At 38.4% G+C, this 27,092-nt stretch overlaps 3 protein-coding genes across 4 annotated transcripts; 1 reads left to right on the forward strand and 2 right to left on the reverse strand.

Moving 5' to 3' along the window:
• The first annotated feature begins 83 nt into the window (after positions 1-83).
• Positions 84-3,841, forward strand: LOC144002130 (uncharacterized). Of its 2 annotated transcripts, none has more exons than XM_077497083.1 (2): positions 84-815; positions 1,415-3,841. In XM_077497083.1, the coding sequence occupies exon 2, from the start codon at positions 1,417-1,419 to the stop codon at positions 2,821-2,823; it is 1,407 nt and encodes a 468-aa protein (XP_077353209.1). In that variant the 5' UTR covers positions 84-815; positions 1,415-1,416; the 3' UTR covers positions 2,824-3,841. The 2 variants fall into 2 exon arrangements, with proteins under 2 accessions (XP_077353209.1, XP_077353208.1); XM_077497082.1 differs by having other exon boundaries at positions 84-537.
• On the reverse strand, positions 2,928-16,119 carry LOC144002816 (uncharacterized). The gene is made up of 3 exons (XM_077498391.1): positions 15,682-16,119; positions 13,324-14,493; positions 2,928-7,460 (listed from the first exon to the last, which is right to left on the reverse strand). Exons 1-3 carry the CDS (start codon positions 15,791-15,793, stop codon positions 5,299-5,301), a joined length of 3,444 nt encoding a protein of 1,147 aa, XP_077354517.1. The 5' UTR covers positions 15,794-16,119; the 3' UTR covers positions 2,928-5,298.
• Positions 8,909-11,558, reverse strand: LOC144002134 (uncharacterized). The gene is made up of 2 exons (XM_077497089.1): positions 11,109-11,558; positions 8,909-10,830 (listed from the first exon to the last, which is right to left on the reverse strand). The coding sequence occupies exons 1-2, from the start codon at positions 11,227-11,229 to the stop codon at positions 10,064-10,066; spliced, it is 888 nt and encodes a 295-aa protein (XP_077353215.1). The 5' UTR covers positions 11,230-11,558; the 3' UTR covers positions 8,909-10,063.
• Positions 16,120-27,092: the final 10,973 nt, after the last annotated feature.

Below are 27,092 nucleotides of genomic sequence, written 5' to 3' on the forward strand. Positions count from 1 at the left end.
CACTGTTATTGAATTATGCTTTGCAGTGTGCTCACTTTTATTACGTTCCTTCATGTATTCATGTTTTGTCCAAGTAGACTTGCCGTAGATTTCACCCCGCAGAAGACACTTTGTTCAAGGCAGGTCGCTTTTTATATCGCTTCACTAACTAATTCGTTCGGAATTCGTACTGAACGTACTCAGACATTAACACTGGGCGTCCGACCCTACTTTATTGAAATCAAACATAATCATTGCATTTCGTGTCTGGTTAAACTCGTCTCGGTTGCTCGTCGAAAACTCTCGGCCTTGGTTAGCTTAGCTTATTTTAACTTAGCTTGCTAACCTCGAACAAAGGAGACGTGTTTGCTATCGACACATTGAAAGAACGGAGATCAAATGTGATCTTAAAAGTGTCGTGATTATCGTGTAAAATGTGCGCAAGAATGAACGACAAGTACGAAGAGGAGCTTTGGGGAACACAAGAGGAGAACGAGCAACAACGTCAACTGCTGGACGCTGTTTGCAAGCAGCCTCCAGTTGTGTTGGACGAAGCAGGTTTGTCACTTGTTTAATCAATACTTTTCAACAGTATTCTTGTATTTACTTAATGGAATCTTCATCCGGGCACTGTTCAAATGATAATATGCTGCATTCGAGGATGGTCGGAAGTCGGACTTTTCCGAGTTCAAACCAGGAAGTGTGTACGGGAACGCCCGTTGTTCCGATAAAACAGCGGACCCGTCCGAGTAGCATACCTCACGTATCTGCGCATGCGCAGTAGGCAATTACATCAAAACGTTGAACTCGTCGGAGCAGCATACCTCGGCTGACAAGTAAGTAGAAGTACGCAATTACTGATTATTTAGCACTGCATTTTCTTTCGTTTTGTAGTGATTTTGTTCAGTGAAAGTATTTTATTTGGAGAGGAAGTTTTGATCTGCAGTTAAGCGTCGTGGATCACTGTGCGTTGTTATTATTATGGTACAGTGACAGTTAGATGCTTGTACTACACTTATTCAAAAACAATTTTGGGGCTTCACTAATGTGTGTTTTTTTTCTCATTCTTATTTAAAGGTGCAATGTGAATTCTGTCTACGGTGGACACACTGAACTTGCAGAAGCACATACCGATGTTTTTAAGTGTAAAAAATTGCAACTTAAATTGCTGACTTGCTACAGCCAGCCTAGTTTGGAATCTATAGAGGTGTAGTTTGTTTAAGTCTTCTCAAATGTTTCTATAAAATTTAAGCAATGGTGTTCCAACGGGCAAATTCTCTCATAACAGCCAACATCTGTTCAACTACATGACTTGGTCAGAACCATCAAAAAGCCCAAAACGGGTCACAATAACGCCTAAGGGTTAAATATAAAATACATAACATCAAAGTCACAACAGACTGACTACCAAACCATGTGTGTTCTTGTCTCGCAGACATGAGTGAAAAATGTATTCGTCCTGAGCGACAGGAGCCGGAGTTTCCTGACATTAAAGAGGAGGAGGACTTGGAGCCTTTTTATGAAGAGCAGCTGCAGCTTCTGAATATAAAAACAGAGGAGCAGCTGCCACCATACATCAAAGAGGAGAATGATTTCACAGAGGTGCCTGTGACTGTTGTCTATTTGAAGACTGAAGATGATGGGCAATATGAAGAGGGGGAAGAGGCGGAGCCTCCAAGCAGCAGCTCAAGACAACAAATAACAGCAGGTGGAGGACCACAAGCAGTCAGCTGGTTGGTTCCAATATCAGATGGTGATAACTCGCTATTCTCCCCTCACATTGATGAAATTGAGGGCGAGCACCACGGAGGATCACAAGCAGACAGCTGGTTAGCTCCAATGTCAGATGATGACGATGACATGTCACAATCTCCACACACTGCTGGCAAACCTTATGCCTGCTCATTTTGTGGCCAGAGTTTCTCTCATAAGGGAAACTTAAAGCAGCACACAAGAACCCACACTAGGAAGAAATCTTTTGCGTGCTCAGTTTGTGGTAAAAATTTTGCTGGGAATGAAAGCTTAAGGACACACACAAGAACCCACACTGGTGACAAACCTTTTGCGTGCTCAGTTTGTGGTCAAAATTTTGCTCAGAAGGAAACCTTAAACCGACACACAAGAACCCACACTGGTGAGAAGCCTTTTTCTTGCTCAGTTTGTGGCCAGAGTTTCTCTCTGAAGGGAAACTTAAAACAACACACAAGAACCCACACTGGTGAGAAGCCATTTTCCTGCTCAATTTGTGGTAAAATATTTGCTGTGAGTGCATATTTGAAAATACACACAAGAACCCACACTGGTGAGAAACCTTTTTTCTGCTCAGTTTGTGGTAAAATATTTGCATTGAACGCACACTTAAAAAGACACATGAGAACCCACACTGGCGAGAAACCTTTTGCCTGCTCGGTTTGTGGTAAAATATTTTCTGTGAATGCGCACTTAAAAGAACACACAAGAACCCACACTGGCGAGAAGCCTTTTGCCTGCTCGTTTTGTGGCCAGAGATTCTCTCACAAGGGAAGCTTAAATAAACACACAAGAATCCACACCGGTGAGAAACTTTTTGCCTGCACATTTTGTGACCAAAAATTCTCTACAATGGGAAGCTTAACAAAACACACAAGAACCCACACTGGTGAGAAAGGTTTTGCCTGCTCAGTTTGTGGTAAAATATTTTCTGCGAATGCACACCTAAAAAAACACACAAGAAGCCACACCGGTGAGAAACCTTTTGCCTGCTCGGTTTGTGGTCAAAGATTCTCGAGAAAGGACAATGCTAAGAGGCATAAGTGTGGTGGTGAGAAGAGCAGGGAACCCAGAGATCAGTCAAGCTTAGTATGATTTTTTTTTTTTTTTGTAACATGTCATAGATGGTGTATAATTCACATGTACTGAATGAATGATCTGTGAACTTGTAATACTGTGTTATGTCTTGACTTACCCTATTTTTGTTGTTGTTGTTGTATTCAAAATATTCCATCAACCTGCCAAACGACAGCACTTCATTTAATGTAGTCACTTTCTAAAGCAAATTAAAAACTGGATGAACCAAAAATGTCCTTCAGCTAAACCGAAACAAAAAGATGCTTAATTTTTTTGGGGGGGGAATAAAGAAAAGGGGATTACTGTGAAGAACGCACTTCGAGTCACTGCTGACAAGTTTGAAATCGTGGGGTGTCCATACTCAGACCTGACTTTCAGCAATCAAATCAATCACAAAGACGGCCTTTTACCATCTGAAAAACAGACAGTTGCAGCTCATTCAGAGCGCTGCAGCTTGGGTCCTGACCACCATATCACTCCCATCCTTAAAAGACTTTACACTGGCTCCAAGTCAGCTGTAGAACAGATTTCATAATTCTGCTATTGGGCTATAAATCACTGAATGGTCTGGGCCCTGAATATTCAAGAAATGCTGATTGAGTACAAACCCAGCAGGGGGCTCTGAGATCTGCAAACTTGGTCAATTCAATTGGTCAATTAGTGGAACTCAGGGTTTAAAGTAAACATGGTGAAGAGTCATATAGCTGTTATGCTGCACACAAAAGAAATAAGTTGTCAACAGAGGTGAAGTCAGGACAGAGTGTAAATGCTTTTAAATCCAAGTTAAGCTGTCAGATTTGATTCCACACCACTGTAGATGAGGATGCCATACAGATTCATGTCAAAAATCCTGAACTATCCATTTTAATGTGTTTTTAACATTGTCAATGTGAGTTCTTTTGGTATTTTTTGTCAGCTACTTTTGTGTTGTTCAATGTTTGTTGACACTTGTAGGCGTGTCCTTGCTTCTGTAAAGCACATTGAGTTGACTTGTGTATGAAATGAAGTAAGAAATAAACTTGTTTTTGCCTTGCGATTTTTAAAGAACTTTATTGATTACACATACATGTCTCAGAAAATTTGAATATCGTGATAAAATCCTTTATTTTCTGTAATGCAATTAAATAAGCAAAAATGCCATACATTCTGAATTTATTACAAATCAACTGAAATATTGCAGGCCTTTTATTGTTTTAATATTTCTGATTATGGCAAATTTATTGGTAAAGGTACTCTACAGTATGCATGTTTATGGAGGTACCCCCCCCCCCCCCAAGTTTACAGTGACAATTAACACAAATGGACCTTGAACTTGTTTTTTGAATTTTTCTTTTAAATGAACACACACATGTAATCTCAATTTAACTTTATTTATAATGTACTGAATACAAAGTGCTGTGCAGTGAACACAAAAACATAACAGATTGGCAGTTAGAATAAAAACTTGCAAAATAACAAGAGTAAAACAAATAACTAAGCACTAAAAGAGCTGAGTCTCATGCCGTGTTAAAGGCCATACAATAAAAATGGGCAGCCAGCGACGTCTCTGCTCAACAGCGCCATCTGGTGGGGCCAGGCACTATGCAGGTTCATAATTGGTCTTCATTATCGCTAATCCATCCATCCATCCATCCATTTTCTTGACCGCTTATTCCTCACAAGGGTCTCGGGGGCTGCTGGCGCCTATCTCAGCTGGCTCTGGGCAGTAGGCGGGGGACTGGACTGGTTGCCAACCAATCGCAGGGCACACAGAGACGAACAACCATCCACACTCACGCACAGCTAGGGACAATTCGGAGCGCCCAATTAACCTGCCATGCATGTCTTTGGAATGTGGGAGGAGACCGGAGTACCCGGAGAAGACCCACGCGGGCACGGGGAGAACATGCAAACTCCACCCAGGAAGGTCCGAGCCTGGACTCGAACCGGAGACCTCAGAACTGGGAAGCGGACGTGCTAACCACTCGACTACCGTGCCGCCCCATTATAGCTAATAATTTATTTTAAAAAAAAAAAAGAAAGAAAGAAAGAAAACACGTATTTTATCAAGAACAATAATATTCAAAATTTTATGAAAAAAAAGAGGAATAAAAAAAACAAAAAAAAACAAAAAAAACAATGGGCAGTGGTGATAGTTCCTCAACACGCATAGAACACTTTTGGCACAAGGCACAAGTCATCATCAACACTTGCCCACGGGAGACATAAGAAAATACTAAATACAAATAGATAGAACATCAAAAATGTAGATTATTTAAAATCACTGTCCAAATGACCTTAAATAATAATGATGGACATTGTAATAGAAAAACATGGCCGATGATAGTCTTCAAATAATTTTAATCTGCAGTCAGTCTCCCTTGTTAGGTTGATGTAATGTTTTGTTTTGTTTTTAATACAAAGTTAACATATAATAGTTTCATTCAGCAGGAGATGCAATTTTTGCACCATCTCTGAAATGTGAATTCAAAATAAGATCATATGAAGATTTATTCATTCATCACTGCTATTCTCACCAGCACAGCTGTGCCTACTAGCTCTGTCCTTACTTAGAAATCTTTGACCACAAACTGAGCAGGCAAAAGGTTTTTCATCAGTGTGGGTTCTTGTGTGTCTTTTAAAATGTCCTTTCTGAGAGAAACTCTGGCCACAAACTGAGCAGGCAAAAGGCTTCTCTCCAGTGTGGGTTCTTGTATGCAATTTTAATTGTGCATTCGTAGCAAATTTCTGACCGCAAACAGAGCATGTAAAAGGTTTCTCACCAGTGTGAGTTCTTGCGTGTATTTTTAATTGTGTACTCGTAGCAAATTTTTGTCCACAAGGTGAGCAGGCAAAAGGCTTCTTACCAGTGTGTGTTCTTGTGTGTCTTGTTAAGCCTCCCTTCTGAGAGAAACTCTGGCCACAAACCGAGCAGGCAAAAGGTTTCTCCCCAGTGTGGGTTCTTTCGTGTGTTTTTAAGCTTGCATTCTGAGCAAATTTGTGACCACAAACTGAGCAGGCAAAAGGTTTATCACTAGTGTGGGTTCTTGCATGTTGTTTTAATTGTGAAGATGTAGCAAATTTTTTATCACAAACTGGGCAGGAAAAAGGTTTCTCACTAGCGTGGGTTATTATGTGTGTGTTTAAGTATGCATTTGTAGAAAATGCTTGACCACAAACTGTGCAGGCAAAACGTTTTTCACCAGTGTGGGTTCTTGCGTGTCTTTTTAAGGTTACATTCTGAGCAAATGTTTGACCACAAACTGTGCATGCAAAAGGTTTTTCACCAGTGTGAGTTCGTGTGTGTCTTTTTAAGGTGATATTCCGAGCAAATGTTTGACCACAAACTGAGCAGGCAAAAGGCTTCTCACCAGTGTGTGTTCTTGTGTGCATTTTTAAGCTTCCCTTGTGAGCGAAACCCTGGCCACAAAATGAACAGGCAAAAGGTTTCTCACCGGTGTGTGTTCTTGTGTGTATTATTAAACTTTGCTTTTCAGAGCATTCTTTACCACAAACTGAGCAGGCAAACGGTTTCTCACCAGTGTGGGTTCTTATGTGTTTCTTTAAGCTTCCCTTCCGAGCGAAACTCTGGCCACAAATTGAACAGGCAAAAGGTTTCTCACCAGTGTGTGTTCTTTTGTGCATTTCCAAGTTCGCTTTCTGAGTGTATTTTTGCCCACAAACTGAGCAGCCAAAAAGTTTCTCATCAGTGTGGGTTCTTTTGTGTAGAATTAATGTCGCGCTCTGGGTGAATTTTTGCCCACAAACTGAACAGGCAAAATGTTTCTGACAAGTGTGGATTATTTTATGTACATTTAAGCTTGCATTCCGAGCAAATTTTTTACCGCACACTGAGCACGCAAAGGGTTTCTCTCCAGTGTGAGTTTTTTTGTGCATTTTTAAGCCTCCCTTCTGAGAGAAACTCTGGCCACAAATTAAACAAGCAAAAGGTTTCTCACCAATGTGGGTTCTTGTGTGTATTCTTAACCCTCCTTTGTGGCGGAAACATTGGCCACAAACTGAGCAGGAAAAAGGTTTCTCACCAGTGTGAGTTCTTGTGTGTATTTTCAAGGTTGCACTCCGGGCAAATTTTTGACCACAAACTGAGCAGGTAAAAGGTTTCTCACCAGTGTGGGTTCTTGTGTGCATTTTTAAGCTTCCCTTCTCAGAGAAACTGTGGCCACAAACTGTGCAGGCAAAATGTTTCTCACCAGTGTGGATTCTTTTGTGTACATTCAAATTTCCTTTCCGAGCAAATTTTTTGTCACAAACTGAGCAGGAAAAAGGTTTCTCACCAGTGTGGCCAAGCACATGGCTTCTCAAGTTAGACTTGTAGCCAAAGGTTTTTCCACACTGAGAACATTTCCAACGTTTGCTGTCGGTGTGAGATGCCATATCACCTTCAGACTCTTCATCGTCATCAGTGTGAGAAGAGAGTGACAAGTCGTCACCATCAGACATTGGAACTAACCGTCTGTCTGCTTTTGATCCTCCATGGTGGTCACTGGCTGTTGTTATTTGTTGTCTTGAGCTGCTGCTTGGAGGCTTCGCTCCTGGTAACTCTGTGAAATCTTGCTCGTCTTCTCTATGTTGAAGAGGCTCCAAGTTCTCCTCCCCTTTAACGGCAGGGGACACTGGCTCATGCCGCTCAGGACAAAGATATTTTTCACTGACGTCTGCGGGACAAAAGACATTGTTTGGTGAAGTCAGTCTGTCATGACTTTGATGTTGTGTAGCTTTTATTTAAAATTATTGTTTATTGTTATTAGGGATCCTTTGACCAACTATCTTGAACAATATGGACGACCAAAACTGTCAAAATTTGAAATAAATAAATGACTAAATAAATAAATAAATAAATAAATAAATAAATAAATAAATGACTAAAAGTGAAAATAAAAACGGATTTATTTCCATTTATATCTAAAAAATAAATATAAATGGAAATCAATCCGTTTTTATTTTCACTTTTAGTCATTTATTTATTTCGAATTTTGCCAGTCAAATGAGGGGGCGGTCCTAAGCGTGTCTTGGGTTGGACGTGTCGAGTGAGCAGCTCGGTGAAAAAGGAAGCCAGCCTGTTTTCCATGTCTCCCAATTGCAACGCAGGTGAGGATCGTTATCAGGCTTCTCCAGAGCTGGCTGATTAGCGGTCATTGGAATCAGCTGCATTGAGAATTGGGAGACTTGGGAAAACAGACTGACTAGGGGGGGCTGAGGACCGGAATTGAGAAACACGGCTTTAAACTAAAAGTGGCATCCAGAGGAGTAAAAAAATATCGTAAGTGCTTCATGAAGCTTCATTTATCCATCACTGGTTTATCGATCCTATAAGTCGTATGCCAAGAAACGTTTCTTGGAAATGGTAATATGACGGCCCTCTTTTCAAGATGGCCGACGCGTTGCCAAACGAGTTGTCTCTCAGAACGTCTCAACGACTACGCTAATTTTTCTGTTCTCTGATTGATGTACCTAAACAACTGAGAAAACTGTAAACGTAACGCCACAAAGCGTCTGGATAAAGATTCCTTTCAAAATACAAACGTATTGTTGAAAAACATTGATAAAAAAAAAAAAAAAAAAGTGACAAACCTTTTCTGTTCAACACAACTCGAGGCTGCTTGCTAACGGCGTCCAGCAGTCGACGTTGTCGCTCGTCTTCCTCTTTTGCTCCACAAACATCTCTATCGTACATGACGTTCGTTCTCGCGCACATTTTCACGACACTTTACACTCGCACTGGCGTCTGCTGAGCCATTTTGTCGAAATCAAACGCGTCGTTCTCTACGTTGGGCGGCCAGCAAGCTAAGCTAAACAAAGCTGAGAAATGTCGACGGGGACTTCTGAGACGACTAGTTTAACCGGGTATGAAATATAATGGTTCTGTTTGACGGAAACAGACCCACAGTGTCGAAGTTTGAGTTCGTCCAGTACGAATTCAGAATTACTTATTGTGTGGCTAAGGCTACATAAAAGGAGCCTGGAAGCTGGAATGGAGGAGTTTGGGTTTTTTTGGTCACGTGACATCTACGGCAACACCACTTTGTCTTGGACAAAACTCATGTCACTACCACAGGAAGAAATCGCAAAGTAAAAATCAGAAACCAGACTTTAATTTCAGATTTATTTGGAAAATACAAGATATATTCGACCTTCACAGTTTAGTTCCATGTTGATGAGTCAAAAACTGTCGCAATGAGTATAATGAAACAACATTAAAATAATTCCATAAACTTAGCTTTCACTCTGTTTAGCAGCTCATTGTTCATGATTTACTATTTTCTTACTTACCTGAATTTGTCTTTGTCAGTGGCATAGCAACATTCCGCAGGGGACCCAAGCAAAAAAAAAAGGGATTGGGTGCTACAGCGGCCATTTGTAGTATACAACAGTACGTCATTTTAAAATTGCACATCTGCATCTTCAATAAACAATTACCGTACCATGTATGGTGCTTCATTCAAGTGACTTGTTTTGTTTTACTTTGTTTAACTTTAGCAAGAATCCTTCTGTGTCAGGAAAAAAAAGGAAAATAAAATCACTAATCACGTGGTCATTAAAAAAAACTTACTATACATGATCGTTTTAAGAAAAATGTATATAAAAGCTTCACTATAAATGGCCGTTTTAACTGAGTAAACATCGTTTAAAAAAAAAAAAATTACTATGCATGGTCATTTACAACAACAAAAATAAGCCTTACACACCTTACTATTACATGTTTGCTTAAAAAACACCTTACTATGCATGATCATTTACAACAACAAAACAACAACAACGCCTTACTATACATAACATGGTCATATTTTTTTAAAAAAATTAAAAAATAAATAAATAAATAACACCCCTTAGCCCAGACTACAGCACTTTGTATGCAGTGATGGCTGTTTTCAAGTGCTCTATAGACTATAAATGTAGTGAAAAAGAGTAGCTCTTGCACAATCCCAGGAAAGAAGTGGCAGTATCTACTATACAGTGAGTCAGACGACGTGGGCCTCTGTCAATATTCCGTCAATAGTCATTTGTCAAACCGTCACCAAAACAGTCATTGAAGGATTGCCAAATTTATTGATGGATTGACGATTACATTGTTGAATGGAAACCCGCTTTCGTCAATGCTTAGTTTGTCAATTTTCGAAGTTTCCCGTCAAACATCAACAAAATGGGCATCCGTCATTGACCGATTGACGGACCTTCTGTCAAGAAACCGGAATTTTGACCTTAACCCGAATATTGACTGCATGCAAACATAGTCACTCAGAAGGCAAAAAGTTTCTCACTAGTGTGGGTTCTTGTTGTGGTATTTTAAGTTTCCCTTTTGAGAGAATCTTCGCCCACAAGTCGAGCAAGCAAAAGGCTTCTCACCAGTGTGGGTTCTTGCATGTGTTTTTAAGTGTGCCCTCTGAGAGAAACTACGTTCACAAACTGAGCAGACAAATGGTTTCTCATCAGTGTGGACATTCATATGTTTTTTCAATTTATACTTACTACCAAAAGTTTTTCCACACTGAGAACATTCCCAACATTTGCTGTCACTGTGACATGTCACATCACCGTCAGACAGTTTATCGTCATCAGTGTGAGGAGAGAGTGACGCGTTGTCACCATCTGATATTGGAGCGAACCACCTGTCTACTTGAGATCCTCCACGGTGGTCTTCGTCACCTTCTGTTGTCAATTGTTGTCTTGAGCTGCTGCTTGGAGGCTCCGCCCATTTGTCCTCTTCATAGTGACCTTCACCTTCAGTCTTTAAATGGACACCAGTCACGGGCAACTCTATGAAATCCTCCTCCTCTTTAATGTATGGTGGTAGTTGCTCCTCTTTTTTTATGTTGGAAGCTTGCGGTTGCTCCTCTTTCTTAACTTGAAGAGACTCCAAGTCCTCATCCTCTTTAATGCATGGTGACAAGTTCTCCTCTTTTTTTATGTTGGGAGGCTGCGGCGGCTCCTCTTCTTTAACTTGAAGAGGCTCCAAGTCGTCGTCCTCTTTTACACCAGGGAACTCCGGGTTCTGCTGCTCAGGACAAAGATATTTTTCACTGACATCTGCAGGTGCAGGACACAAGACAAACATTGTTTAGTAAAGTCAATTAGTTGTGACTTTGATGTTGTGTATTTTACATTTTAGGTTATGTTTTTGTTTTTTTCATTGCCCTCTTGTGGTTCGATCAGGGGATGTCGTTAATATTTTTTAACTGTGAGCATGTGAAGCCATTTGAGACTATTTTGTGATTAAGGGATATATAAATAAACGTCACTTGATTTAACAGTGGCCAGATAAAAATTCCATTCAATGTAAATATTGTTATTGAAAAGTGACAAACCTGCTCTGTTCATCATAACTGGAGATTGCTTAGCAACAGCGTCCAGCAGTTGACGTTGTCGCTCGTTCTCTTGTGCTCCACAAAGCTCTTCTTCGTACTTAAATCCTGTTCTTGCGAACATTTTCACACGATAATCATGACACTTGAGCCGCTCACACTTGACGTTGACACTCTGCTGATGCTGAGTGAATGTGTAGATAGCAAACGCGTCTCCTTTGTTAGCGGCTAGCAGGCTATGCTATAAGCTAAACGAAGTGGAGCAAATGACAAGAAGTTTCGATGAGCGACCGACGAGTTTAACCAGACACAAAATGTAATAATTATGTTTTACTTCAATAAAGTACAGACGGAAGCCCAGAGTCGAAGTCTGAGTACGTTTGGTACGAATTCCGAACGACGAATTTAGTGAAGCGCGTGTGGGTAACTACCGAGCCTGGAATGAAGTCTACGGCAAATCTACTTGGCCAAAACGCGTGTCTCAAACACACGAAGGAGCATAAAGACTCGGCAAAACAAACACAATAATATATGAACGACATGTTTCAAGTTTTATTAACTTAGAGAACGTGAAAATTGTCAACCTGCGTATTAGTAAAATCAGAACTGATTTTCGTTCCTGAAATAAAAATTCAAACTCAAACTGTTATTGGACTTTTCCTCTCCGTCCCAGACAGTCAAGCCAAACCAGGAAATCCAGTTGTATTTTAATTTTGGTGTTTCATTTTAAAACGAAAATCAAATAACAACTCATTTTTCTATTTTTAATAACTGTAAAAGTTTCTTGTCCTGTGTATTTGTCTCCCCTGGCTGTTATACTATTTTGCATTAATATTACTACTTCAAAGATTTTAGTTTGTACTTGAAAGATGTTCTTTTTTTTTTCTTTTTTTTTTGGACTCGAAAGATTTTTGTTTCTACTTGAATGATATATTTTTTTTAAATTGAAATGAAATGTTTCTTTGTATGTGTAAAATGCTGTATTTGTTTCTGAAGCAGGATGTAATTTGAACCCAATTATTCTCTTTCTTCACGTCACGTCCTCTGACCTCTTCCAACTGTTTTTGTTGTTGTATTTTTGCTATTTCTCAATCTTTAACTCATCGTGCAAGCTTTGCGTTCTTAAAAAATGACTGTATAAGAAGCAAAGATAACAAATTATTAATTTACATATTTACTGTTAGTGTTTAACTTCATTCCCTGTGTTCATTGCATAGAACTTTGCTTCACACTTTTTTTGTAATATTAATTTATGTGTATTAATTATACGTCACCAATTGTATACCTTTATTTTTACTATTCTACTATGGCTCATTTGTTTTAAATTTTACATTTTTATTATTTGTGTAATTATGAAATATATTTTAAAAAATATATTACTGTTAAATACACTATAAACATTTATTATCACCCAAATAAATAAATAACGTAAAAAGAAAGAAAAAAAAGAGAGTACAAAAGTAGCCAAAATTGGTACCGTTGAGTACCAATATCGATTCCCAGGTACCGAGAATTGGAACAGTACCGGCTTTATTACCCCACCCCAGACTCAACTGGTATGGCAGCTGGAAAGCACGACCATTTCAGTTGTGTTTTCACATTATGGAGAAAAAAGCATTTGAAGAGCAGTACTTTATTCAGGATCATAATCAGGTACACTTTTTCATCTCACCACAATGAATCAGTTTCTCCAAAATCAATTTCAATCAATCAATTACTTACTTACTGGATGTAGGAGCCATTCCATTTATGTGCATGAAGGACTCCAAGTTGACCGTTAGGTGCCACCATTGCATCTATTTTTTTTTGTTTTACCAACTCAGTAACGACGACGTGTAGCATTAGTACAAAAGGTTCAAATGTCCAAACAAGACTTAAATGTTTTCAAGAATACAAAAAATAGACTACGGTAATTAAAATCACTATCATTGTAATTACCGTGAATATTAAACATGAAAAATGTGTTTTGTTTTAATGATATATAAAGGGACAGTGCATATGAATGGGCATTTACATGTAAACATGCCAGATTTATAGCCGTCAGCTAATTTTAATGTACATACAAATTCAGTTTAAAAATGGAGTAAACCAATACACATACAATAAATGTACGTTATAAGTAAACAGATCATTTGTTCATTGAGTGGTAGATGTGATTTCTGCACCATTTTATAAATGTAAATTCAAAAATTAGATCATATAAAACTTCATTACTCACTGCTCTTTTCACCAGCACACTTCTGCGCCTTAGCTTTTGCCTGATTTGCGAATCCTTGATCATAAACTGAGCAGGAAAAAGATTTCTCACCAGTGTGGGCTCCTGTGTGTCTTTTTAAGCTTTCCTTGTGAGAGAAACTCTGCCCACAAACTGAACAGGCAAAAGGTTTCTCACCAGTGTGGGTTCTTGTGTGTCTTTTTAAGCTTCCATTCTCAGAGAAACTTTGACCACAAACTGCGCAGGAAAAAGGTTTCTCTCCAGTGTGGGTTCTTTTATGCTTTTGTAAGCTATCATTCAAAGCAAATTTTTGACCACAAACTGAGCAAGCAAAAGGTTTCTCACCAGTGTGGGTTCTTGTGTGTCTATTTAATGTTCCCCTCTGAGAGAAACTCTGGCTACAAACTGCACAGGCAAAATGTCTTTCACCAGTGTGGATTCTTGTGTGTTTTTTTAAGCTTCCCTTCTCAGAGAAACTTTGACCACAAAAAGAGCAGGCAAAAGGTTTCTCACCAGTGTGGGTTCTTGCGTGTCTATTTAAGCTTCCCTTCTGAGAGAAACTCTGGCCACAATCTGCGCAGGCAAAAAGTTTCTCACCGGTGTGGGTTTTTGTGTGTTGTTTTAAGTTTCCCTTCTCTGCGAAACTCTGGCCACAAACTAAGCAGGTAAACGCTTTCTCACCAGTGTGGATAATCATATGTCTTCTCAAGTGAGACTTGTAGCGAAAAGTTTTTCCACACTGAGAACATTTCCAACGTTTGCTGTCAATGTGACATATCGTATCACCTTCAGACTGTTCATCGTCATCAGTGTGAGGAGAGTTTGACGAGTCCTCACCATCTGATATTGGAGGTAACCAGCTGTCTGCTTGTGATCCTCCACGGTGGTCTTCATCACCTTCTGTTGTCATTTTTTGTATTGATCTGCTGCTTGGAGGCTCCTCCCATTCGTTTTCTTCGTAATGACTTTCATCTTTAGTCTTCAAATGGACATCAGTCACGGGCAACTCTGTGAAATCCTTCTCCTCTTTGATGTATGGTGGCATATGCTCCTCTTTTTTTACGTTGGAAGCCTGCAGCTGCTGCTCTTCTTTAACTTGCAGAGGGTCCAAGTCCTCCTCCTTTTTTACGCCAGGCAACTCTGGCTCAGGACGAATATATTTTTCACTGACATCTGAAGGACACAAGACACACATGGTTTAGTAAAGTCGCTTGTTGTGACTTTGATGTGCATTTTATACTTCAGATTATTGTCTGTATTTTGTTATGGAAATCACTGAACACCTGTAACACTGATTGTTATGGATATTTAAAAAACAAAATCCAATATCGTACAATAACAGTGGTGTAACAATTAACGACCGCCATTATTTCGAAGGCCTCTACTGAAGGCAATTCTAGTCACAACGCAGCGTTCACGACGAAATAAAAGCATTCAACGTTGTGCAAAGGAGTCACTGTAACACAATTTAGCAGTGATAAATTAGATAGCAATGCATATATTTGTGGGGACTGGGGTCAAATTGTATTTAAAATGTGCAGAATTTCACAAGTTACTTCATGTTAAAAATTAGTCAGCTCTTATTATGAAAAGAAAAATGCACTGAGCTGTCACCATTGTCTTATAAACGCAATTATGCCATGTAGTGACAGAAAAATGACCAACAGAAATCTTTTTTTTTTTTATGAGTTGTTATGAAATTACTGCTTCAATGACTAAAAAATGCAACCGTATTTCTATTAGGTTAACATTTCTTCCCACTTTTATGTTAACAAGAGTATGAGAAATTAGAAAAATATATTGTACACTTTATTATAGATTTTGATGTAAATTGAGATATAAAATGTGTGATTAACAATTAATAATAATGATTAATAACCTTGACCGTACTGATGATTACAGTTTGGTTCGGTTTGACGATTAACGACAATGGAAGGGTGTCATGACTGTTGACGATTACATATGTCGGGCGCTCAAAATTCGTAGATATGCCCACCTCTGCTTGTAAACAACTGCAAATAAGAGATTGTGCATCTTATCCAAGAGCCAGGCCGCACTTGGGCACAAGTTCCTTCTTCTTAGGTCACATGACCGACCAATGTGTGAAGTGCGTTCCTTGTCTGTCTCATCTATTATCATCACTCCATATTGTTTGAAGTGGGCTCGATCCACAAGTAGGCCTACAAGCAGAGCAGAAGTGACCTCTCGCTGGTGGTTGTGCGGGAATATGACAAGCAGACAAATTCTTCTTGGACTGGGTCGTATGCCTTCCTTGACTCAATTGAACAGTGTCTGGATAAAGATTTCATGAAAACAAATACAATATATTGTTGAAAAGTATTGATTAAACAAGTGACAAACCTGCTCTGTTCAACATAATTGGAGATTGCTTATAAACAGGGTCCAGCAGTTGATAGTGTCGCTCGGTCTCCTCTTGGGCTCCACAAAGCTCCTCTTCGTACTTGACGTTCATTCTTGCGCACAATTTTCACGAAATATCACGACACTTTAAGTGCACACTTGATCTCTGCTCTGTGAATGTGTCGACAGCAAACAGGTCTCCTTTGTTAGGGGTTAGCAAGCTGCTAAAATAAGCTAAGCTAACCAAGGCCGAGAGGTTTCGACGCGCAACCGACAAGAGTTTAGCCAGACACGAAATGTAATAATTATGTTTGACTTCAATAGATAAAGACGCCCACTGTCGAGGTCTGAGTACGTTCAGTACGACTTCCGAACGAATTATTGAGCGCTCGTGGTTACGTAAAAGGAGCCTGCTTGTGACGAAGCGTTTTTTTCCCCATAACTTTATTGAGCAACTGTAAATAAATTACACAATCAAATTTTAAACATACAAAAATGTTATTAATACATGAAAACAAAACACAACGGGGGGAAAAAAAGCTAGGGGGATTAAAAAAAAAAACACAAAAAAAAACATGAATCCACGTACAGTTCTCATCGTTTTCTTATTGTTTGGTTTCCATTTCAAAAACTAAAACAGCGGTTTTGAATGACTCACTTTGGATTTGTGAATATGTATAGGCTCTGAAATTTCGCCAAAATAATGATCAAGTTTATGAGAAACGTTTTTTTTTTTCACTATCAGAAACCAAACATTTTTGTGAAACGAAGCGTATTCTGCGGGGTGAAATCTATGACAAGTCTACTTGGACAAAACGCGTGTCAATAAACACGAAGAAACACAAGTAAAAGTGAGCAAGGCAAACCACAACACTACTCATACAATAACATCCTCAAACGATCCAATTACCAACAAGGCTGACACGGACCAGTGTGATTATCTTGTTTGCTGTCTTGAAGCAGTATGGGAAATTCAAATAACAGTTTGTAGATATACAGCGCGAGACGCCAATCGAAAAACGGCTTGTGTATTTGTTTTGGATTCCCGGAAGTTGTCACTGACATAATCTCTCACACTGGCCAGAAGATGGCGACAACGTAACATTTGACGACGGAGAATAGCGTTCCGTCACAATCTATCTTCAAATGTCCTTCTAAAACTTTCAATTTCCTCAATGGTCGACATTTATGTCTACATCTAAAGAATTTAACTGGTCACGAAATGCAGCAATTATGCTTGTCTTAAATAAAATAGTGACTGACGCACAGGGTCGATGTTTTAAACGATGTTTGATTCTGAATATAATTTTGCACTGATGCAAAACGTTTGATTTATACAAATAAAATCATGAGCGCAGATACTTTGAGGTAATTTAATATGCAGCATTTTAAAAGGCAACCAAATAAGTGGGAAAATGCAAATTAGCAGTGCACAAAGTCACCATCATGAAGTTTTTTAACTTGTTTTTGTTTTTCACTGGGGCTGAACTAACATACGTTTCTGTCTTATCTAATGAAAAGTTCTCCAGAATATGAAGGGTAGTCTCTTTCTTTGGATTTCTGCATGGATGCTTCTGATAAGCCTGTTGCAAGTTTGACGCAACGATGATGCAACTTTTTTAATTACTTTGCTTATAACACTCGTACCCCCCAAGTTGCCGTTAAAGTGACATTCATTTATTTACAGGTACAAGAAAGTTGAAAGCATCTCACACTGTAAATCAACATTAAATCGATTGCCTGATCATTCATCTTCATAAACTTATACTGTAATTACGATAATAGTGTCATAGTGTCACTGTCATAACCTTGGTAACCCCATATGAGTTGAGAGGTGTAATGTGAAGTATTTCTTGAGCAGAAGCTGGTCTGATTCTGGACTTTAAATAGGTAGGACCAGGATTGGTGTTTCTGCAGTTTGACCACAGCTTCTTGGGCCGTGGCGTGATCCTGCAAGGTGTGACACCAGTGGAGCCTCTCTTGCAGTGTGTCTCGCATACAATCTTCTATCAGGCAAACATTCCAGCCCCGGTGCCCAAATTCATCCTGAAAGGAGAATCTATACAGGTATAAGGTTTATTTGAAGCATTCGTTTCAAATGACTTACCTTAACTGGAATCCTACATCGCTTCTTCTACACCTCCTCATTCTTCTTCTTCTTCTTCTTCTTCTTCTTCCTCCATACACAAAAAGAAAAATAAAATAAAACAAACGACATTACAAAAATGAAATCAGGATATTCAGCTCAACACAATAGGTAATTTCTTCAAATTATTAGATATAATTTGTACTTTAGGCCTTTTAATCAATTGCAAAGATTTAATATACATCCCAAATTCATTGAGATTTTTTTCTTGTGAATGAAGAATTTTGCCATAGATGAAATGAGATTAACAGATATTTCCTCATTTACTTGAAAGACAACTGAGAAAGTACACAGATGCCCTCCAAAAGAACCTATCTGAAATAAACTCATTTAGGACATTCCTCTGGATTGCCTGCTCCCTCCAACTAAGGAGACCTGCGTAGTCTCTATTTTATGAAAAATAGTCGCGTGAGAGGTCATAACGTGTGCATATCAAAATAACAGATGAGTTTTAAAACAAACAAAAAAATAAATAAAATAAAATAAAGTTTTATTTTGACTTCATGAGCACTGCATGGGCTAGAGTGTAGATGGGCCAGATATGATATATTTCTCAGGTTTGGCTTTCTATTTCTATTTATTTTAAAAGGGGGGGGGCCTGGTAGTAATAGTTCATGTAAACTTCTGTGAACAAACATTTACAGATTCCAGTGATATGCTTATTTGTTGTTTGCTGTATGTTTTGTCTAGTTTGAGCGGGATGTGATGATCTGGAACAATAAAAAGTACATCTCGAAGCCTCTCCTGGTGAAGGAAGATTCAGCCATCCAGAAACACCGACGCTGGTACAGTCAGTTTTACAGTGAGAACAGTCCTCGACTCCAATACCAGCGTGACACTTTAGACTTTTGACCTCCCTTTAGTTACTTTATAAATCTTTACTTTCAAGTTAATTTAAGCATCATTTGTGTATTCACCTTGTTTTTCTATAGAACTATGAAAAATATATCATGGTACACACAATGTCTGGTTGTTATGCAATTCATCATTAAAGCCAATGTGTTAAATTGCTATCTTTACATTATTGTGTGTGGTCTATCTCTGAACACTTGGAGCGCTATGTAAAAAAAACAAAAACACATACAGTATAGTAGATTAAGAAATGAAAAATAAATAATAGACAAAGACGAAATGAGATTCTAGTGGATATACATACAAATGTAATTATTGATGCAATGCAACTTCTGTGTGCTAGCTGCTAAATAACTTTATTCAATAAAAAAATGCAAGACTGCTTCTTGAAAAGCCCACATACTGTCTTGGCAGTGAGGATGGCGGCGCTGAACCAGAGCCAACATTCACGCTTTCTGCAAAATGTTGAAGATCCACCCTTCAAAGCATGAATACAGACTTTTGACAATTCCTTGTTAGATTTCTGATTCCAATCTACCGGATGAACAAAACTGTGTATATTATATGTCAGTCGTGTTAATAGAGTGGATATATTAACAACAAGTAACATTTTATCATGCATACATAGATTTTTACTAGCCCATATGAGTTTTTTTTTAATTTTTTATCTGAAATGTGGAAAGATAAGTGAAAATGATAATTTACAGTAGGCTGCTCTCTGTTGTAAGATGCTGAATGTTTCTAGCTAACTATAAAACAGCACTTACAAAAGCAAATAAATGGAAAAAAAACCAAAAAAACAACTGTATTTATATTATACAGGTTTGAAGGCAGTGACGGGTTTTGATATGGGCGACATGGGCAGCCACTATATGTCCTAAAACAATAACAATTAAACAAGACATCAGGTTCAATTATGACAAATAAATGGCGACCTCTGCCGGACCAGACTCAAACTGTCACTTTACGGCTCACATCTCGGTTTAATCTCAGTATTATTTACAAAATTCTGCTCGTCGTAGCCACACATGCTGGCATGAGGAACTTCTGGAACTCCCTTGATCCATTGCCAAGCGATGCTTGGTGTAGGCCCGCAAGGTGTATTCGGATCGCTGACCACACTGTCGTGCAATTCATATTAGCACATTAAAACTCATTCACTGCCAGTCATTATAGAAATTTTTTACATTTCCAATACTCATGTGATATTACATTCAATAATTATATATAAACCGAATCTACCAAATAACAGAATAGACTCCCTACTTTTTGTCCCGTCCCGTTCTTTTATAATTGACAGCAGAAAAATGTCGGTTTGCCAAAATACAGCCATTTCTCCCATGGACTCTGAAACTGTGTTTATTTCCTATAAAATGGGGCAATGATGTCATCTACCGGTGGTTGGGCATCAGTAAAGTTGTTTCCAAGTTTGATATTTACAGTGGAGCATGCTCAGATTCGCCCCCATTTAGCACCGCTCTAAAAAATACAATTGACAAGTATACTTGTCAAAGGCAGTGAATGATTAATAACAATGTAAGGAAAAATCGAATTGAGATCGGCCAATATGAAACAGCTAGAGCGCAAATCATTAGCTCTCTTGCTGACAAGCGTCTTTATTATTATTATTATTATTATTATTATTATTATTATTATTATTATTATTATTATTATTATATTATCTTTTATTATTATTATCAATTATTCATTGATTGATATTTAATTCTATTTCCTTTATTTTTTATATTTTTATTTTTGTAATCTCGTTTTTTCTTAATTTATTAAGACTTTTGTTCATTTATTTGTCTACATAACTATGTAAATTAAAAGTGGCTAATTCGTTTGACACTGGTATCATACATAATGGTTAAAAACTTACTTTGTTACTTTCGAGTTGGCCTGCTTTATAAAGGTATTATTGCCAGTTTGAGCTGGATCAAAATAATTGCATGGATTCACTCTCTTTCTTGATCATAGAGGATTATTATTATTATTATTATTATTATTATTACTAAATTTACCATGTTTGGAAGAAATTTGCCCTCTATAGTTCACGCAGCACAGTAGCACACACACAGAGTGCGGTATACCTGTACTCAGTCACAGCTGCCGCATGCTGCTGCAAGCAGAATTTGTGGGCCACGCTTATTTCCGAATGCCCGATGGGAAAACTGCATGCTCATCACTATTCCATGTAAATTTGGGGCAGATGACTATGCTGCCATAAACATTAGGCAAAGGACTGCGAGGGCCAGTAGCAAAGGCAGACAAAATCAGGCAACACGCACTAATTACATTACTCCAAAAACAAGCATTTATACACATGGACTTTGCAAGTGACGCAATACCCTGTCAGAAAAAAAAATGCTTTTTCAACACAGTGCCGTTTGCTGGATATAATGGAGCACTTGTGTCAAATTGCAATAATCTATCCTGAGTCAAGTGCTTGTGCCAGAAAACTGAATTGCAAAGTGTAAAAAAAAAAAAAAAAAAAAAAAAAGCAAAGGGGTTAGAGTGAAGTCATTCTCCAACATCAGGACAGCTGTTGGGAGAAAGGCAAAGCGGGCGACAAATATGACAGATGGGATGACCAAAGGACATCTGTTCCACTACAGTAAGACTTGGCCGGCAGGAATTATCCTCACTCCAGTGTGGTGTCAGGAGGTTGTTTTGCCACACAAATTGGCACGAGAGTCCCATCTGCAGCGAGCTGTCTGACTGGCACGGAAAGCTCAGTGTTACCTTCCTGGGCTGCAACCACGCACTGAGCCAAAGAACCTTGGCTTCACTGCAGTGCCCTTTCTGTCCAAAGGCCACTGCATTCCCACAGTGGGCCACCAGGAGGAGACGTAGAGTGACAAAGAACTGATTTTTTTTTTTTTTTATGAGATATGGGCTTATATCTTTTGCCTACAGTACTTTTTTTAAGCATTTTTGTAATGATGATATTGAATTTCACATGCCCTGGATTGTTTGACAGCAAACAGCAGGGCACATATAGACAAACAAAAACACTCTTTTGTTAAACAAACAAACAAACAAATAAACAAAGCAACAATCACTGGATTGGCTAGAAATTGACAAAACAAATACTGTATGACTAACAACACTACTGCTAATGAAAATCAGGCATTTCCTTATTTTTGTTGTCAACCTTTATGACATATATTTAACAAACTAATGAAAGTGGCCTGGGAAAAAAAATAATGGTACCCTGAACTTAAAAGATGCACATCCAGTTTTTCAATCTTGCTGCAAGACCAAAATTGACGACCCCTGAAAGCAAATAGATGCAATTTTTTTTTAAACACATGTTTTTTTTTTTATAATAAATGATTTGCAGATTTTTTTTTAATCTACTATTGTGATTAACATTTAAATGTAACATTTTATGTGATGTACTTTGCTTTGTTGAAGATTTGTGGAGCTGATTACATTACTTAAGCTAATTGTTACACAAAGCACTGTTCACTTTAGTCTAACGTGAACGCGACCTTACAATGTCCATCATGGTTGGACAACTGTGATATGCAGTGCATGTTATCTGATCAAGAGGGGGAGGGCAAAACAGGCTGTCCAGTTGCCAACACTTTGACATAAACAGAGCTGATGCGGTATTTGAAATGTTTGCTTCAGTGAGTCGCTGTCAAACTGAGGCCCGTCTTTCTGATGTGTTTCCCATGTTAAGCCCCACATAAATCATAGATGCGATTACCCTGTCAGTGCGAGCCTCTCCTCATGCTGAACTGAAGTACACGTGCACACCATGTATTTTAGGTTTCTGCTACATTTGCTCGGAAAAACAGTGGGGGGTTGAACGGCGGATCAATATGGATCAATCGGTGTGTCAAATTGGAGAGGCCGGTTCGCCCGGAGGCAGAGGGACGTTGTGTAAATGTTTCATGTAAACGTGTCGTGTTTTGACAACACACCTCGGACATTTTTCTGAGGATGGTTCTCCACAGGAAAGCAATTCGTGCAAACATGATGTGCCCAGAAGTGCACTCAAACAAAACATGTACCTTGCAATCTCAATTAAATCAGCTACAATCTAAATCCATTTTCAAATTAACTATTTTTCCCTCTTAGAGAAAGAGCACAATTTGATGAGAGTGACATGTACACCACGGACAAGAATGGTTGATTAAACATTTATATTTTGAGCCAAAAAAAAAAAATCAAGGAGAAGGTCCTGTGCTACCTTAACAAACAAATACAAAACAAATCAGCAACATTGCTAGGTTCAAAAGTAAAAGAGAAAATTATTTATAGCTTTTGCAGTTTGTACAGTTTGCCCCATCGTCTTTGTTCTCATGGTGTCGGTGATGTTCTGCTATTTTGTAGCTCGACAGCTCAGTGCTTGAACTCAAGAGCCTGTTGGTGTACACGCCCTTCTGTGGGTTTGCGTGTGTGATTGTGTACTAAGATCTTAAAGCCTGCTTCAATTTCTGCATGCTTGGCAGCTTGTGCTTATTTATTTTTTCGTGTGTGCCTCAGTCTGACTGAGCGCGAGAGCCTTTTCAAAACTTGTGGGAAACTTATGTAATGACTGCAGAGCGGGTTGGTCCCATCTTACTGATGTGCGAGTGGGTGGAAATAGAAGCAGAGGAAGATTGCTCTCCCGCATTTAACAAGGAGCCTTGACACTGCAGGGCCGTCCAATAAGTGGTGAGTTGAATGCAAAAACTGTCTGTAGCAGTCACATCAAGGCAAGCAGCATTAATGTAAATACTGATGCCTTGCTCGCCCCTGACACTCTGAATGCAGAGAAATCCAGGAAGACACACAAGTAATATTTGTTTTTGTACATGTTGGTCTTTTTTTTTTTTTTTTACAACAAAATCAAGCAAAATTTGGTACACCCATTTTAGATGACAAAATCTCACAGCACACCACCATGTCATAAAAGTATGAACACTGTAATAATAATCACATCATTTTTAATTTATGGCTTAATTTATAACTTTCAGACAAATTAAGTGAAATTGGATAATTCCCCGTGCTACCACTGATGAGTTATTCTGTAAAATTTGCATGCAGATTTTGTTTATTATACATTGAAAACAGTGGTGGACTGGCACTTTGACATAGGTCAACCCGTGTCTAACATGTACTTCTGCCACTGATGTTTATTGATGATGTTTCTATATTCAAAATGGCTTAACGGACGGGTCCCTCTAAATTCTGGGCCGGTCTCTCGGGGTAAAATGGAGGAAAATAATAATTAAAAAAGCACTACATCTGCCCCAAAAGAGACCCACCGGGCATCTGCCCTGTATGCCAGATGGCCAGTCCAGCCCTGATTGAAAATCAGAAGCAGTTACTGTTTATTGTACATTAAATACCAGTAAAGTGTACAAGTTGCTCTTTAAAGTTGTTTACATTTGGACTGTATTTTTTTTTTCCAGAATTTCTCTGGCGACCACAACTGCCATTGTTGTTGTTTTTTTTGTTTTGTTTTTTTTTAATTTGTTTTTTTTTTTTTTTTTTTTTTTTTTTTTTTTTTCCGGAATTTCTCTGGCGATCAGAAATGCCAGTTTTTTGTTGTTGTTGTTGTTGTTGTTTTTATGATTATTTATTTATTTATTTATTTTTTTATTTTTCCCGTGAAGACAACAGAATTATTATTATTATTATTTTTAAACAGTGTAAGTCATATCATGCATGGAAAAAACACCCACAAAAAAAGCCAAAGAACTTTGGGTTTTCATATGATATTAACAGCATATACACTAATACAGCTGCCGATGTATGTTTTTATGCTTTCCCTCTCATTATCATTGTTGCTGCTTATTTTATTAACAAGTAATGGTAACAGTACATGTACAAATAAAATCAGCCGAATTGAATTAAATTTCCACGAGAGACAAAGTGAGACAAATTAAAACCAGTTATCTCCGAGCTCTCTCGCTGACGATGAATGGCGACGTGTTCATCCTCGTGATTAATTCATCGGCTCCCCGCGACACCGGCGTGTTGACTGATTTATAATTCAGCACACCGTTTGATGATTCTTAGACTGGCCCCGTTTTCAAACACCTTTTCAAGTGGCGGCATTTGTTGATTGTAATAATATGCCTGGAATAAACTCATCACGGCCCCGAGATTAATCCCTGAGGGTGAAAATATTCATTTCATAATTTAGCAGAAGAACAAATGTGTGTTTGACTTGTTCACACAACGAGCTTGTGACTGTTTCTGTTTTTGCGAGAGGAGAGAGATTCTTGTTTCCTAGGTAACGGTGAAGTTGATTCATCTCCTGTATGTCGCGGCGAGGGATGTTTCTAACATTTACTTGAACCAGAGCTCACACACACACTATTAAATCCCACCTTCTGCCACCCACGATGAGGAACACAAGTTGCGTGGGACAGTAAGTGTGTGACAGATGGAAAGATGGATGTGACTGACTTGCTAGTTGATGAATGGCCTGTCTACTTTCAGCTCCATTTCCTCCCGAGCGCATTAGAGCAAGACAGTCAAATCATATTCTCGGACTTGGCAGGGTACTTTCACAATCCGCTATACCGCCATTATTGTGTCAATGTTTAACATTGTATGGCGTTTTTCTATTCATATTCTGCCACGTCTGTCTAAAGTGTTGGAGAGGCTTGTGGGTGGTCAGTTAACTGATGACCTGGAAGTAGGGGTGTGAATTGCCTAGTACCTGACGATTCGATTCGTATCACGATTCACAGGTCACGATTCGATTCGATACCGATTAATCCCGATACGAATTTATAAGTCGATTGTTGCGATTTTTTTTCATTCAAATTTAGAAAATGCTAATCAGTAAGCTTGTAGAGTGTAAGATTTATATGAAAATGTATTATTTATTTATCTGAAATTTAATTCTTATAGAGGTTGTAATCTGTTTCATGTTTGAACAGCATTAAAATAAAATATTAAGGCTTAATGTTCCGTTCATAAAACATTCTTCCATGCTCAAGGTGTGAATCCTAACCCGAAGTCAGACGTTTTGTTGAATATTTTTCCATTAAAAATGTAAGTTTAAAAATCGATTCACACACACACACACACACACAAAAAAAAAAAAAAAAAAAAAAAAGGCAATGATGATAAGACGTTGAATCGGTAAGACTACCGAATGAACAATTCTGAGCTCTTTAAAAAAAAAATAAAAAAAAAATCGATTTTTTTTTTAATCGATTCGAGAATCGCGCGATGTAGTATCGCGATATATAATCGATTTTTTTTAACACCCCTACCTGGAAGCATACAGAATTCTCTTTTGTGTTCAATCTGGCTTCAGAGCTGGCCGTGGGTGTGTAAAAGCAACCCTTACAAAATGTTGACGTTCTTTATTAACTCTGTAATCCCTTCAGGACTCGCCGTTGCAATCCATATTCATCTGTGAGTTTGCCTTTATTGCATATGTGTCGAAAAACTCACTGGTTCTTGCTAATCTACGGTATACACAGTAGGGATGTAACGATATCCAAACATCACGACACGATATTATCACCATATGAAGGTCACGATACGATAATGGCGATATTTAAAAAAGATCACAATATTGTAAAAAAGAGAGCTCATACTAAAAAAAAAGCACAATATTGTGCTTTTGTACATAACAGCAATGCTTATAAACCACCTACAATCTCTAATAACAACAGCGAGGCTCTTACTTGGTAATGCAAGCACACATTGATCGCTTCACAAGCAAATTAGGTTCCCCTTCATCTGACAATTAGCATCGATTTTAAACATAGAAGGCCAAAACATCCCTTATGAAAATTAAATCGCACTAATAAAATAGCCACTAGAGGGTGCTAGAACTGCACAAATGGAAATCAACCTGACTTTTTTTTCTTTTTTTTTTTACAGATGTGTTCCTTTTAAATATTGTGAACATGACGACGACGATATTGTGGCAGTTTTAATATCACGATATCTCGATATCGCCCTTATCGCGATATCCCGAATACACACACTCCTTGGGTCTATCTCCACCCTTCCTGTGTCAGTTGCTGCATATCGCATCGCCTGCTTACAACGCTCGCTCAGCTAATGCATCCTCTGCACTGGGTCTGTCTGTCATTTCATGCTGCCTGGAATGAATTGCAGAAATCATCAAAACTACAATTTTTACCCCTGTGTGTCTGTTTTGAGTTAGTCTTGTTGCAACCCTCTGTTTGTGAAAGAATGAAAGCTACTACTACTACTACTACTAATAATAATAATAATAATAATAATAATAATAATAATAATACATTTTTGAAAATTCACCACTTAAAATCAGATATTGTATTTGAATTGTGGCTCAGCAGAATTATTTTGAAAAACAAACTCATGTCGCTGATTTTTGTAATTTTCAATGAGACAGCCACATCCAAGGAAGGTTGGCTACAGTCGCGTGGGTGTTATATTTCTAAATAACACGCACAACTCT

This window comes from Festucalex cinctus, chromosome 15 (assembly GCF_051991245.1).
Source record: "Festucalex cinctus isolate MCC-2025b chromosome 15, RoL_Fcin_1.0, whole genome shotgun sequence".
In the NCBI taxonomy this organism is placed as follows: Eukaryota; Metazoa; Chordata; class Actinopteri; order Syngnathiformes; family Syngnathidae; genus Festucalex; species Festucalex cinctus.

Bases quoted from the DNA above. Each gene is read 5' to 3' on its own strand.
- LOC144002134 (XM_077497089.1), bottom strand. From the start codon at position 11,229: ATGTTCGCAAGAACAGGATTTAAGTACGAAGAAGAGCTTTGTGGAGCA. The intron at 10,831-11,108 runs GTTTGTCACTTT...CTGCACCTGCAG, and splicing joins AGTTATGATGAACAGAGCAG to ATGTCAGTGAAAAATATCTT.
- LOC144002130 (XM_077497082.1), top strand. From the start codon at position 414: ATGTGCGCAAGAATGAACGACAAGTACGAAGAGGAGCTTTGGGGAACA. The intron at 538-1,414 runs GTTTGTCACTTG...CTTGTCTCGCAG, and splicing joins AGTTGTGTTGGACGAAGCAG to ACATGAGTGAAAAATGTATT.
- LOC144002816 (XM_077498391.1), bottom strand. From the start codon at position 15,793: ATGAACGTCAAGTACGAAGAGGAGCTTTGTGGAGCCCAAGAGGAGACC. The intron at 14,494-15,681 runs GTTTGTCACTTG...TGTGTCCTTCAG, and splicing joins AATTATGTTGAACAGAGCAG to ATGTCAGTGAAAAATATATT. The intron at 7,461-13,323 runs GTGAGTAATGAA...TTTGTCCCGCAG, and splicing joins GTGTGCTGGTGAAAAGAGCA to ACGTCAGTGAAAAATATCTT.